The 13,757-nt window shown below is 41.4% G+C and overlaps 1 protein-coding gene across 1 annotated transcript in view; it reads left to right on the forward strand.

The window, feature by feature from the left end:
- Window positions 1–13,757, forward strand: part of LOC115108524 (DCN1-like protein 4) — a 17,549-nt gene continuing 3,792 nt past the window's right edge. The window contains exons 1-9 of the mRNA XM_029632983.2: window positions 1–76; window positions 577–622; window positions 1,852–1,922; window positions 2,339–2,378; window positions 2,475–2,562; window positions 7,374–7,462; window positions 8,926–8,996; window positions 11,476–11,567; window positions 13,225–13,333. Coding sequence (XP_029488843.1) covers window positions 68–76; window positions 577–622; window positions 1,852–1,922; window positions 2,339–2,378; window positions 2,475–2,562; window positions 7,374–7,462; window positions 8,926–8,996; window positions 11,476–11,567; window positions 13,225–13,333 — 615 coding nt within the window. The 5' untranslated portion in view covers window positions 1–67. The remainder of the gene's footprint in view (window positions 77–576; window positions 623–1,851; window positions 1,923–2,338; window positions 2,379–2,474; window positions 2,563–7,373; window positions 7,463–8,925; window positions 8,997–11,475; window positions 11,568–13,224; window positions 13,334–13,757) is intronic.

The following is a 13,757-nucleotide window of genomic DNA, read 5'->3' on the forward strand; positions in this document are numbered from 1 at the left end:
TGTTCCGCCTACTGGCGGTCCTCGGACTTCACACAGACAGTTGTGTGTTTATAAAAAATGCTCTCTGATGCGGCAAGTAAGTATAGTTGTTGCTTTTGGTGTATTTTACGCGCAGTAGGATAGGCTCCACGTATTGATAACCGGGTCTGTTGCACATGTCTACTTTTATATTTTAATGGTTCTATGAACTGTTAATCGAGTGATCGAATAAATGTGTGTACAGACTATCTGACTACTGCCTTTCCCAGTGTTGTCTTGGGGCGCAACAAAGGGAGAATTCTGTGTACTGTCATTGCTGGAGGCATTCACATTTTGTTGGAAATTGTTAGGAACGGTAACATTGCCAAGGCTGCTATTCTGTTCATTACATCTGCTTAATGTGTTATTATTGTCGACCATTTTATACTGATGTTGTGTCGCGTTTTTACGGCTGGGAATGCAGTGCAGTTGCATAGCAAATAACACTTGGAAAACAATGTTGTGTAAGACTAAATAGGTCAGTTTTCCAAGCAACTGCGGAAAATTACAGAGGATAAATTGTGACGCAGTTCTGTATTTCTATGCCTGCTGCAATAGCTCTCTCCAACTGCGCATCATCTACATCAACTGTTCCAAGAGAACGGTAAGATATTTGTATGGACTATTCCATAGGCTGTAACGTATTTTTGTGACAATATAACATGCATTCATCAGTTGGGGTGAGTAGAGGGTTGTTGAATGAAATTAATTTCTGAGGTCTGGGAATTGTAGTCTAATTCCACTCTCCATTGCTCCGAATATAATAACCTTAATCCAGGAAATGGACTACAACATCCATGTCTCCATCTACTCTCTAGATACTTTGTAAACTCTGCAAGTTGCGCGTCTGTACCTATTTTAGGTAGGCTATATTAATCTACTGTTTAATGGGGTTCGACACATGCATAACTGAATTCAGCCTCCTGCTTCTGTGAGCGTTTTCACAAAGCTAAATTGACACTTGGTGAACGTAGATGAGGATTTAAAATGTGAATATATATATATATATGATAAGCGTATGTCCGCGTAGTGTTTAATCAAAATCGACAACCAGTTTTTGGCTGGCATTCTTCTATGTATTGAATACCATCCACATGTTGGTATTCGGCAAGTAGCCTAGTGGTTAGAGCGTTGAGCCTGTAACCGAGTTGTTGCGAGATCGAATCCCCGAGCAGACGAGGTACAAATATGTCTTTCTGCCCCGGAACAAGGCACTGTTCCTAGGCCGGCATTGTAAATAAGAAATGTGTTCTTAACTGACTTTCCTAGGTAAATAAAAAATGATCTGTAGGCCGCTGAATAATATTGCCTTTTATCTAGCCGTAGCCTATTGCATTATAGTTCTTCATCATACCACCTTGTTGGTATACTATGAGAGAAGACTGCTAATATCAGCATAAAAATGCTTTAAAAAATAGTCATACCCATCCTGATGAAATGCCTTGATTGTGTGCAGTTACTGCTGTCACTATTTAGGTATCCCAGCTGTTGTGATGCAAATGATGAAGATGGTGAGATGGTTGTACATGCATGCGTTCTCATTCCTATTGGCTGAATGCAAGAGGTCACTCTGGCTATGACAGAGGGAGCATGATGTAGGCAGGCTGTGGGTAGCAGATGGTGAGCTCTCCCTTCTCTGTGCCTTGGGAAACCTAGTGAATTGACATGTTATGCAGCACGTCATTAAGATGAGGTTGTTTCTGTGTGAGCAGCATATTTTTATTTCATATACTGTTACATGTACTGTTGCATATGTGTTCCATATCTACTTATGTACTGTTGTAGTGTTAAAGTTAGCAATGTGCTGATAATGTATTTTTTCCCCCCCTATAGATTTTCAGCTGCACACCCATTTGTCTACACTGGCCGGCATTCACACAATCTACCACACCCTGCACAGGCTGGTAAAAGCATTTTTCCCTCATATCATTGTGTATTCTTCATGTGTCATATGAGTACCAGTCAACTGTTCCAACTGTTTTTTCCAGTTGGACTTACTCTGGCAAGACACAATGGATTTGATCATGGACAGTTCCCCTTATCTACAAATGAATCCAAGTTATTAATTAGTTATAGATTCATTTTAAATTCCTGGCTGGACCCTTAAAGGGTGTGATTCATCCTCTCGGCTCTCCTCCCTCTCTCGCAGTCTGAACTAACAACTGCATCTCTAAAGGTTACACGCTTGAGGAAATGAGAGAGCAAGCTTCCTGTCCCTACACACCCTCCCTCCCCTTGCTCAATGCATGCTAATGTCAGTGCTGCAGTGTTTGTGTGTATTTTGGTGGTAGTTGCCTAATACATTTATCCCTCCCCTCAGAACCTGACGGAGGACGTTGGACATAACGGTCACTCCACAGGTACCGACTCTGCCTGCACCTAATGCAGACCCATGTGACACTTATATATCATTCTCTCTATATCACTCTATATCTCTCATAATGTTTTTCTCTCAGCCTGCTGCTCCAGAGCCATGCCTCCTAGGAAAAAGAGGAGACCCACTGCTGGAGATGACCTGTCAGCTAAGAAGAGTCGCCAGGACAGGTACTACCAACCTGCTACACCAACGTATGCATCAGTTAGCTAAGTAACTAGACTGTATAGGAGAAGAGTTATATCCAACCGTCTTATTCAGTTTCACTGTTCACTCATTTCTCGTGCACAGACATTTTATCGTATCATCTGTCAAAAGAATGTTGGATTTGATGACTAACGAGCAAAGGTTATGTGTGCAGGTTTTTGTAACTGGTTATTTGAACAAATCATGGTTTAGCGGGTGTGCACTTCTTTCCAAATTGGGAAGGGTAGGGTACATTTAACCCATAGCCTTGCCTGAAACTTGCAGAGAGAGGGGGTTGGAGTTATGGCCCTGCTTCTGCTACTCGTTTTAATAGATTTTCTCCCCCCCCCCCTAATTACCTAATTACTCACAAATGTTTTTTCTGGGTTTCAGAGATTACCTGTTCCCTGAAACTGTATGCATGAATCATGACTTGGGTTGCACATTTTGGGGAATATTCAGAGGTGGAAACTTTCCGTGGGAATTAACGAGAATATATGGGAATTAATGGAAATGTATGCAAATTAATATTAATGCCATTTAAATGTAGATTTTTTTTGCATTGGATATATTTACCATATCATATAGAGACAGAAACAAACCTTTAATCTTATCATAAGTAGACATAATTTCAAATTAAATCCTTCCAATAGAAATGTAATAAACGATTTAGTTATGAATTGAACTTTAATTAAATGAGTTGACTCTTCACATGGGAGGATTTCACTGAACAACAAAAGAAAGGGAATATTGAATGATCCCCAATGATCCATCGCATCTCCCAAAACCATTTTCAACATACATCTGTAAAATGACAGTCTAGAAACTAAAGCTTTGGTTGTCTTCCTCTCAGGCTTCCATGTCTTCTCCCTGGACCTTCTCAATGTCCCCTTCTTGAACATCAGACTCTGAGGCCTCATCTTCACTGTCACTTTCCAACCTTGTTGAGGATGGCTCGTTGTCAGCCTCAAATTTGCCCAGATGGCCACCTATTTTTCAACCCTTGTATTGGTCAGCCTTTTGCATGCTTTGGTGTGTGTGTTCCCAAACAAGGACCAGTTGCGCTCTGAGGCGGCTGATGTTGGTGTGATTTGGAGGATGAGGGAGGCAAGGGTGGAAAGAGCCTCAGATCCATAAAGTCCCTTCCACCAGGTGGCTGATGAGATACAGTTGAAGTCAGAAGTTTACATACACTTAGGTTGGAGTCATTAAAACTCATTTTTCAACCACTCCACAAAATTCTTGTTAACAAACTATAGTTTTGGTAAGTCGGTTAGGACATCTACTTTGTGCATGACACAAGTAATTTTTCCAACAATTGTTTACATACATATTATTTCACTTGTCATTCACTGTATCACAATTCTAGAGGGTCAGAAGTGTACATACACTAAGTTGACTGTGCCTTTAAACAGCTTGGAAAATTCCAGAAAATGATGTCATGGCTTTAGAAGCTCTGATAGGCTAATTGACATAATTTGAGTCAATTGGAGGTGTACCTGTGGATGTATTTCAAAAGAAATCAGCCAAGACCTCAGAAATTGTATACCTCCACAAGTCTGGTTCATCCTTGGGAGCAATTTCCAAATGCCTGAAGGTACCACGTTCATCTGTACAAACAATAGTACGCAGGTATAAACACCATGGGACCACGCTGCCATCATACCGCTCAGGAAGGAGACTCGTTCTGTCTCCTAGAGATTAACTTACTTTGGTGAGAAAAGTGCAAATCAATCCCAGAACAACAGCAAAGGACCTTGTGAAGATGCTGCAGGAAACAGGTACTAAAGTATCTATATCCACAGTAAAACGAGTCCTATATCGACATAACCTGAAAGGCCGCTCAGCAAGGAAGAAGCCACTGCTCCAAAACCGGCATTTAAAAAAAGCCAGACTACGGTTTGCAACTGCACATGGGGACAAAGATCGTACTTTTTGGCGAAATGTCCTCTGGTCTGATGAAACAAAAATTTAACTGTTTGGCCATAATGACCATCGTTATGTTTGGAGGAAAAAGGCGGAGGCTTGCAAGCCGAAGAACACCATCCCAACCGTAAAGCACAGGGGTGGCAGCATCATGTTGTGGGGGTGCTTTGCTGCAGGAGGGGCTGGTGCACTTCACAAAATAGATGGCATGAGGCAGGATAATGATGTGGATATATTGAAGCAACATCTCAAGACATCAGTCAGGAAGTTAAAGCTTGGTCACAAATGGGTCTTCCAAATGGACAATGACCCCAATCATATTTCCAACGTTGTGGCAAAATGGCTTAAGGACGACAAAGTCAAGGTATTGGAGTGGCCATCACAAAGCCCTGACCTCAATCGTATAGAAAATGTGTCGGCAGAACTGAAAAGCATGTGCGAGCAAGGAGGCTTACAAACCTGACCAGTTACACCAGCTCTGTCCGGAGGAATTAGCCAAAATTCACCCAACTTATTGTGGGAAGCTTGTGGAAGGATATCTGTAACGTTTGCTTGAAGTTAAACAATTTTAAGGCAATGCTATAGAATACTAATTGAGTGTATGTAAACTTCTGACCCACTGGGAATGTGATGAAAGAAATAAAAGCTGAAATAAATTGTTCTCTACTATTATTCTGACATTTCACATTCTTAAAATAAAGTGGTGATCCTAACTGACCTAAGACATTCATTTTTATGAGGATAACATGTCAGGAATTATGAAAAACAATTTGGCTAAGGTGTTTGTAAACTTCCGACTTCAACTGTATGTTGGCACGACTGCCATATTGCATCTCCATCCCAAAGCCCTTGCATGGAAGTGTACTTCGCCAGACTGCCAAGAACCTTGCCCTCATCCAGGCCAAGGTGGCGAGACACTAGTGAGATCTTGTTGATCTCTGCACCAGACAGGATACTCTTGACAGCATACTTGGGGTCCAGCATGTACACTGTGGCGTGTATGGGCATCAGGCATAAGTCTTCACGCTTTTTGATGTATTTCAGAACTGCAGTTTCCTCTGCTTTGAGCAACAGTGAAGTGGGCAGGGCAGTACGGATTTCTTCTCTTGCATCTGCAAGCGGAGTCTGTACATCAGACAGGATGGTATTGTCTTCCTCAATCCGTGCAGTGGGTACTGCTATAGGTTTCAGGAGTTTCAGGCTGCTTACCACTCTCTCCCAAAATGCATAATCCAGGAGGATCCTCTTGATGGGGCTGTCCATATCGGAAGACTGTGATATGGACATTTCTTGGAGAGACTCCTTCCCCCATTTCTTGGAGAGACGGTCAAACATGATGACAACACCACCCCAACAGGTGTTGCTGGGCAGCTTCAATATGGTGCTCTTATTCTTCTCACTTTGCTTGGGGAGGTAGATTGCTGCTATAACTTCATGACCCTTCACATGCCTAACCATTTCCTTGATTGCAATACAGTCTGCTTTCTCTATGATTTGCTTGACTTTCACTTGAACTTTGCATCCAGCAAATTAGTTGATAAAGCATGTCTGGTTGGAGGGTTGTATGCTGGGCGAAGAACATTCAGAAATCTCTTCCAATACACATTGCTTGTTAGCATCAGAGGTAAACCAGTTGCATACACCGCTCGAACAAGACATTCATCAGCATTTCTCTGACTACGTTCCTCCATTGAGTCAAAAAACCTTCTGATTCCAGGAGGACCATGAGCTGTTGCTATCGATAAGGTGTCTGATTCATCATTTTCACCTCGACTAGAAGTAGAGGGACTTTTGCCAGAGGCTGCTTGTTGTGAGCGCTGAGGGAACTTTATGCACTTGGCGAGATGATTCTGCGTCTTTGTTGCATTCTTCACATATGATTTGACACAGTATTTGCAAATGTAGACAGCTTTTCGTTCTGCATTAGCTGCAGTAAAATGTCTCCACAAATCAGATAATGCCTGTGGCATTTTCCTATAAAGATGAGAAAAAAAATGAGTAAAAAAACCCCGAATACAATTCCATGTACAGGTAAATAGTTAAGCAGTTAGATGAAACAACTAATTTGTAAGATAAATGTTTTAAAATGAAACTTATGGAAACAGGTGAATTAACAATCCTCAGTTATCAAGCTAAAACCCACATGGTAGCAAAAACTAAGTAGCAGAAATTGTTAACAAATTAGAAATTATTTAAACACTTTACTGTTGGCTACTATTCACTATTTAACAAAAACTCATGTCATATAAAATATATTCACCCCACCCAGTATTGTAATCAAAACTTACCAGAAAGCATGTAGTTCTTGGCCCAGACAGTGTAATAGTGTGGGCTCAATAGCATCTCATTAGTGTGCAAGATCTTGAGAATCAGCTGTACATGTGATGGAAGAGCGCACTGTGCATGCAGAGGGTTACAATTCCATTGAATTGGGGATAGTTTAACCAAAATATGCCACAAGACCTAGAATTGCCTTATGTGTATCCCACAAAAAAGTAAACTGTAATAAGCTAACTTTTTTGATGAATTTAAGCAAAATTCCCCAAATTCCCTAGCTTAACTTCCCATGGAGTACTTCCGGAAAGTTTCCGACCCTTTTCAACCCTAATGATGACAAGGGATTTGTCTCCCCAATGAGTTTGCATATGTCATTGTCAACTCAGAAATTCAAGAACAGCAAGGGGACTTTTCGTCACATAGCTCATCCAATAGGGATTAACAGGATTAACCTTTTTTACATCGTAGTGTGTAATATGCTCCCAGACGGTAGGAGTCACACAATGTATTCCCAGCACCCGCAGTAATGTGTGAACTATGCTGTGTGCACTTGTGCCGTAGGTTGTCTGAAATGGTCTTTTTCGTAATGCAGTGTTTTTAGAAAACATGAGGCACCACAAATCCGAGAGGAGGAGACCTTCTCCAGTAAAAGATGTCTGGAGTGGTTCTACGAATACGCAGGTGAGACACAAGAATTGTAGAAAAATTTTTTTCAATTTCCTCTATCAGTTTGTATAAAACACAGACCATAACGGTGTAAATACCTTCTGTTACCCTTAGATTGGGTTTTTCATGTCAAAGTTGAATTGTTGTATGAGAAGGCTGTGACTAGGGCATCATTGATTGTTTCGTATAGGATGTCGCTTGCTTGCTGAAATTTCTGTAGATCAAGGTTTTGTATGTCCCTTGCAGGTGGGATAGCGTCAAAGACAATTATTATGTAGGTACAGTACCAGTCAAAAGTTTGGACACATACTCATTACAAGGTTTTTCTTTATTTTTACTATTTTCTACTTTGTAGAATAATAATGAAGACATCAACTATGAAATAACACATGGAATCCTGTAGTAACCAAAAAAAGTGTTATATATTTTAGATTATTCAAATAGCCACCGTTTGCCTTGATGGCACCTGGAATGCTTTTCCAACCGTCTTGAAGGAGTTCCCATATATGCTGAGCACTTGTTGGCTACTTTTCCTTCACTCTGCGGTCCAACTCATCCCAAACCATCTCAGTTGGGTTGAGGTCGAGTGATTGTGGAGGCCAAGTCATCTGATGCAGCACTCCATCACTCTCCTCCTTGGTCAAATATCCCTTACACAGCCTGGAGGTGTGTTGGGTCATTGTCCTGTTGAAAAACAAATTATAGTCCCACTAAGCGCAAACCAGATGGGATGGGGTATCGCTGCAGAGTGCTGTGTAGCCATGCTGGTTACGTGTGCCTTGAATTCTAAATAAATCACTGACAGTGGCACCAGCAAAGCACCATCACACCTCCTCCATGCTTCACGGTGGGAACCACAAGGAGATCATCCATGCGGAGATCATTCACACGGATGATCTCCTTGTAGTTCCCACCGTGAAGCATGGATGTGTGATGGTGTGGGCGTGCATCTCCAGGCTGTGTAAGGGCTATTTGACCAAGAAGGAGAGGGATGAGTGCTGCATCAGTTGACCTGGCCTCCACAATCACCTGACCTCAACCCACTTGAGATGGTTTGGGATGAGTTGGACCGCAAAGTGAAGGAAAAGCAGCCAACAAGTGCTCAGCATATGTGGGAACTCCTTCAAGACTGTTGGAAAAGCACTCCAGGTGAAGCTGGTTGAGAGAATGCCAAGAGTGTGCAAAGCAACAATGTATTCTACAATTTGGAAAATAGTAAATATAAAGAAAAACCTTTGCATGTGTAGGTGTGTCCAAACTTTGAACGGGTACTGTATGTATGCATTGTGATTGTCATTTTTGCTGTGATGTAAGAATTGTATGACATCATAACAATGAAGATATCACAAACTATGATTGGTTATAATAGTGAATGCTTTGACATCCTGATTATGACATCACACCATGTAATAGAGTGGAGTGTCTGGTTGTGATGTCATACAGTATGTATAATGGCTCTGTGTGTGTGTCTTTGATAGTCTGTGACGATGTTGTGGGGCCAGAGGGAATGGAGAAGTTCTGTGAAGACATTGGAGTGGAACCCGAAAATGTAAGGATGGCTATTCATGTCTATGTAGATGAGTGACATTTATAATCGATTTACATGTGCATGCAAATCATAAATAAAATGTTATTTGTCAAATGCTCTGAATACAACAGGTGTAGACTTTACTGTGAAATGCTTACTTATGAGCCCTTTCACAACAATGCAGAGTTAAAAAGTGAGAAAAATTTGCGAAATGGAAACAGTAATATAACTGAGGCTTTATTCAAGGAGTGCCGGTACCGAGTCAATGTGCAGGGGTAGGAGGTAGCTGAGGTAAAAGGGACTAGGCAACCCGGATTTATAATAAACAGTATCAGCAGTGTGTGTGTGTGGCGTCAATATGCGTGTGTGTGTGTGTAGGGCAGCCCAGAAATGACTATTTTTATCAACTGTATGCAAGAATTTGCTATGTGGTGTTTTAGGAATTCAGGATTCTCTGTGTTGGTCTTGCCAACCCCAATTGTCACACCTCTGAGAAGCAGCGGTTACACCAATCAGATATCAGACCTACATGGAGGTTAACTTTACAGTAATGCTATTGGTCAAGAACTCAGGTTTTAGATCCAAACATGATCTAAGTTTAAGTAAAGCTTTTATTCTTCCAAGAGTGCCAACTCCCGGTATCTCCTATCGTCTAATTAACATCACTTTGCATGGCCCAAAACATTAAAACAAAGGCATGAAAACAACACACACACACACACATTCTTGAATCTAATCATCACAAGTCTTCTCTAAATTAACCAGGGGCACCTGTGTCGCTCCTCTTTGAACTATCCGCTGTCTGACAAACAGAATAACAGTTTCTCTGTAACAATAAATCTATACCACTTACAGTACAATAAAACATGTAAAAATTCTTAGTTCTTTATAAACTCTTGAAACAGTCAAAATATGACAATTTAATTCACACAGTAATATTCATTTAGTCAATTCAAGTTTCATCAGTCTTCATCTCTCCTGGCTTCAGTGACCCTAGGACTTCTGTGGGAATGTCTCTTCATTGAGATTTCCACATAAGGTGTTTTTAATCCTGGATAGCACACAGATGGTCTGCCATCCAAACAATGTAGTTCTCATGCTGTGCTCTTACATCAGCCATCACTAGTCGCGAGTATCTTCTTCCACTGCGTGTGTGTCTTGGAGTGTCAGTGTAGTGTGGGTAGAGTCCAGTGAGTGTGCATAGAGCCAATGCAAGAGAGTCGATACAACAAAAAAGCGAGATAATGCAAATAGTCCAGGTGGCCATTTGATGAACTGTTCAGCAGTCTTATGACTTGATGGTAGAACTGTTCAGCAGTCTTATGACTTGATGGTAGAACTGTTCAGCAGTCTTATGACTTGATGGTAGAACTGTTCAGCAGTCTTATGACTTGATGGTAGAACTGTTCAGCAGTCTTATGACTTGATGGTAGAACTGTTCAGCAGTCTTATGACTTGATGGTAGAACTGTTCAGCAGTCTTATGACTTGATGGTAGAACTGTTCAGCAGTCTTATGACTTGATGGTAGAACTGTTCAGCAGTCTTATGACTTGATGGTAGAACTGTTCAGCAGTCTTATGACTTGATGGTAGAACTGTTCAGCAGTCTTATGACTTGATGGTAGAACTGTTCAGCAGTCTTATGACTTGATGGTAGAACTTTTCAGCAGTCTTATGACTTGATGGTAGAACTGTTCAGGGTTCTGTTGGTTCCAGACTTGGTGCATCGGTACAGCTTGTCGTGCGGTAGCAGAGAGTACAGTCTATGACTTGGGTGGCTGAAGTCTTTGACAAACTCAAATCAAATGTTATTAGTCACATGAGCCAAATACAACTGGTGTAGACCTTACAGTGAAATGCTTACTTACAAGCCCCTAACCAACAATGCAGTTAAAAAAAATAAAAATTAGAATAAGAAATGAAAGTAACAAGCAATTAAAGAGCAGCAGTAAAAATTAACAATATATACAGGGGGGGCACCGGTTAGTTTAAGTAGTATGTAGGTGGAGTTAATTAAAGTGACTATGCATAGATGACAACATAAAGTGGCAGTGGTGAGGGGAGGGGCAATGCAAATAGTCTGGGTAGCCATTTGACTAGATGTTCAGGAGTCTTACGGCTTGGGGGTAGAAGCTGTTAAGAAGCCTTTTGGACCTAGACTTGGCGCTCCAGTACTGCTTGCCGTGTGGTAGCAGCGAGAAGGGTGGCTGGATATGACTAGGGTGGCTGGATTCTTTGATCATTTTTAGGGCCTTCCTCTGACACCGCCTGGTATAGAGGTCCTGAATGGCAGGAAGCTTGGCTCCAGTGATGTACTGGACCGTTCGCACTACCCTCTGTAGTGCCTTGTGGTCGGAGGCCGAGCAGTTGCCATACCAGGCAGTGATGCAACCAGTCAGGATGCTCTCGATGGTGCAGCTGTAGAACCTTTTAAGGATCTAAGGACCCATGCCAAAACTATGTTATTGAAAGATTGTGAGTGTATGGTGTTTGTGAACAGGTGGTGATGCTGGTTCTGGCCTGGAAGTTAGATGCCCAGAGTATGGGCTACTTCACCCTACAGGAGTGGTTGAAAGGCATGGGCTCCCTGCAGTAAGTCTGCTCTCAATTTGTGTGTTTTTATTATACAGTTGAAGTCGGGAGTTTACATACACTTAGGTTGGAGTCATTAAAACTCGTTTTTCAACCACTCCACACATTTCTTGTTAACAAACTAGAGTTTTGGAAAGTCTGTTATGATATCTACTTTGTGCAAGTAATTCTTCCAGCAATTGTTTACAGATTATTTCACTTATGTATTATTATGTATCACAATTCCAGTGGGTCAGAAGTTTACACTAAGTTGACTGTGCCTTTAAACAGCTTGGAAAATTCCAGAAAATTATGTCATGGCTTTAGAAGCTTCTGATAGGCTAATTTACATAATTTAAGTCAATTGGAGGTGTACCTGTTGATGTATTTCAAGGCCTCCCTTCAAACTCAGTGCCTCTTTGCTTGACATCATGGGAAAATCAAAAGAAATCAGCCAAGACCTCAGAAAAAGAATTGTAGACCTCCACAAGTCTGGTTCATCCTTTGGAGCAATTTCCAAATGCCTGAAGGTACCATATTAATCTGTACAAACAATAGTTTGAGTATAAACACCATGGGACCACGCAGCTGTCATAACGCTCAGGAAGGAGACTCGTTCATTCTCCTAGAGATGAACATACTTTGGTGCGAAAAGTGCAAATCAATCTCAGAACAACAGCAAAGGACCTTGTGAAGATGCAGAAGGAAACGGGTACAAAAGTATCTATATCCACACTAAAATGAGTCCTATATCGACATAACCTGAAAGGCCGCTCAGCAAGGAAGAAGCCACTGCTCCAAAACCGCCATTAAAAAAAGCGTCCTCTTGTCTGATGAAACAAAAATAGAACTGTTTGGCCATAATGACCATCGATATGTTTGGAGGAAAAAAGGGGAGGCTTGCAAGCAGAAGAACACAATCCCAACTGTGAAGCATGGGGGTGGCAGCATCATGTTGTGGGGGTGCATTGCTGCAGGAGGGATTGTGCACTTCACAAAATAGATGGCATCATGAGGTAGGGAAATTATGTGGATATATTGAAGCAACATCTCAAGACATCAGTCAGGAAGTTTAAGCTTGGTCGCATTTGGCTCTTCCAAATGGACAATGACCCCAAGCATACTTCCAAAGTTGTGGCAAAATGTCTTAAGGACAACTAAGTCAAGGTATTGGAGTGGCCATCACAAAGCCCTGACCTCAATCCTATAGAACATTTGTGGGCAGAACTGAAAAAGCGTGTGTGAGCAAGGAGGCCTACAAATCTGACTCCGTTACATCAGCTCTGTCAGGAGGTATGGGCCAAAATTCACCCAAATTATTATGGGATGCTTGTGGAAGGCTACCCAAAATGTTTGACCCAAGTTAAACAACTTAAAGGCAATGCTACCAAATACTAGTTGAGTGTATGTAAATTTCTGACTCACTGGGAATGTGAAATATATTTGGCTAAGGTGTTTGTAAACTTCCGACTTCAACTGTACGTATGTTCTGTGCGTGTCTGTCCATATAGTTTATTTCCATTCCAGGCTGTGCAGTGTACAAAATGGTGCTGACCCCAGACTGGGGTTATAGTCTACCCATATAGTCTACTTTATAGTTAACTGTCTTGTTTTATAGTCTACACTCTGACAGCTGGGACTCTAGTCTGTCTCTAACATGTCTCTCTGGCGGTGTCAGGTGCGACTCCACAGAGAGGCTGAGGAACTCCCTGGACTACCTGAGGTCTGTCCTAAACAACACCAGCAACTTTAAGCTCATTTACAGATACGCCTTCGACTTTGCTCGGGTGAGTGAGGCAAAACCTGATCTGCGGTATTATCACTAGATTTCCTCTGACTGGGATATTCATTCCCCTTGGATATTTATTTGTTGATATTTAGATTCAACACACGACAGATTCAACTTTAAAAAATAAACACACATCAGTGTCGTCGGGTATGAAAATATTGTTGTGCTGTCAGCTCTGTTTTGTATTCATAAGTTTTGAGTGTCAAGATTATTTTCTTGTTTGTCTTGCATGGCTGAAGTGCTTGTCAAGAGTACTGATGGGATATTTACATAGTCTGGCTTGAAGTAAGGCATGTTCCCCTGAAAGCAATTTAATTGAGCTTTACAGTGAATGGAAATATAGTGCTTGAAGTGAGATCAATACCATTTAATAAACAAAGCACATGGGATTTGGATTTGTCCTCATGAATTACACAATCATT

The sequence above is a fragment of the Oncorhynchus nerka genome, linkage group LG24 (assembly GCF_034236695.1).
Source record: "Oncorhynchus nerka isolate Pitt River linkage group LG24, Oner_Uvic_2.0, whole genome shotgun sequence".
Lineage (NCBI taxonomy): Eukaryota > Metazoa > Chordata > Actinopteri > Salmoniformes > Salmonidae > Oncorhynchus > Oncorhynchus nerka.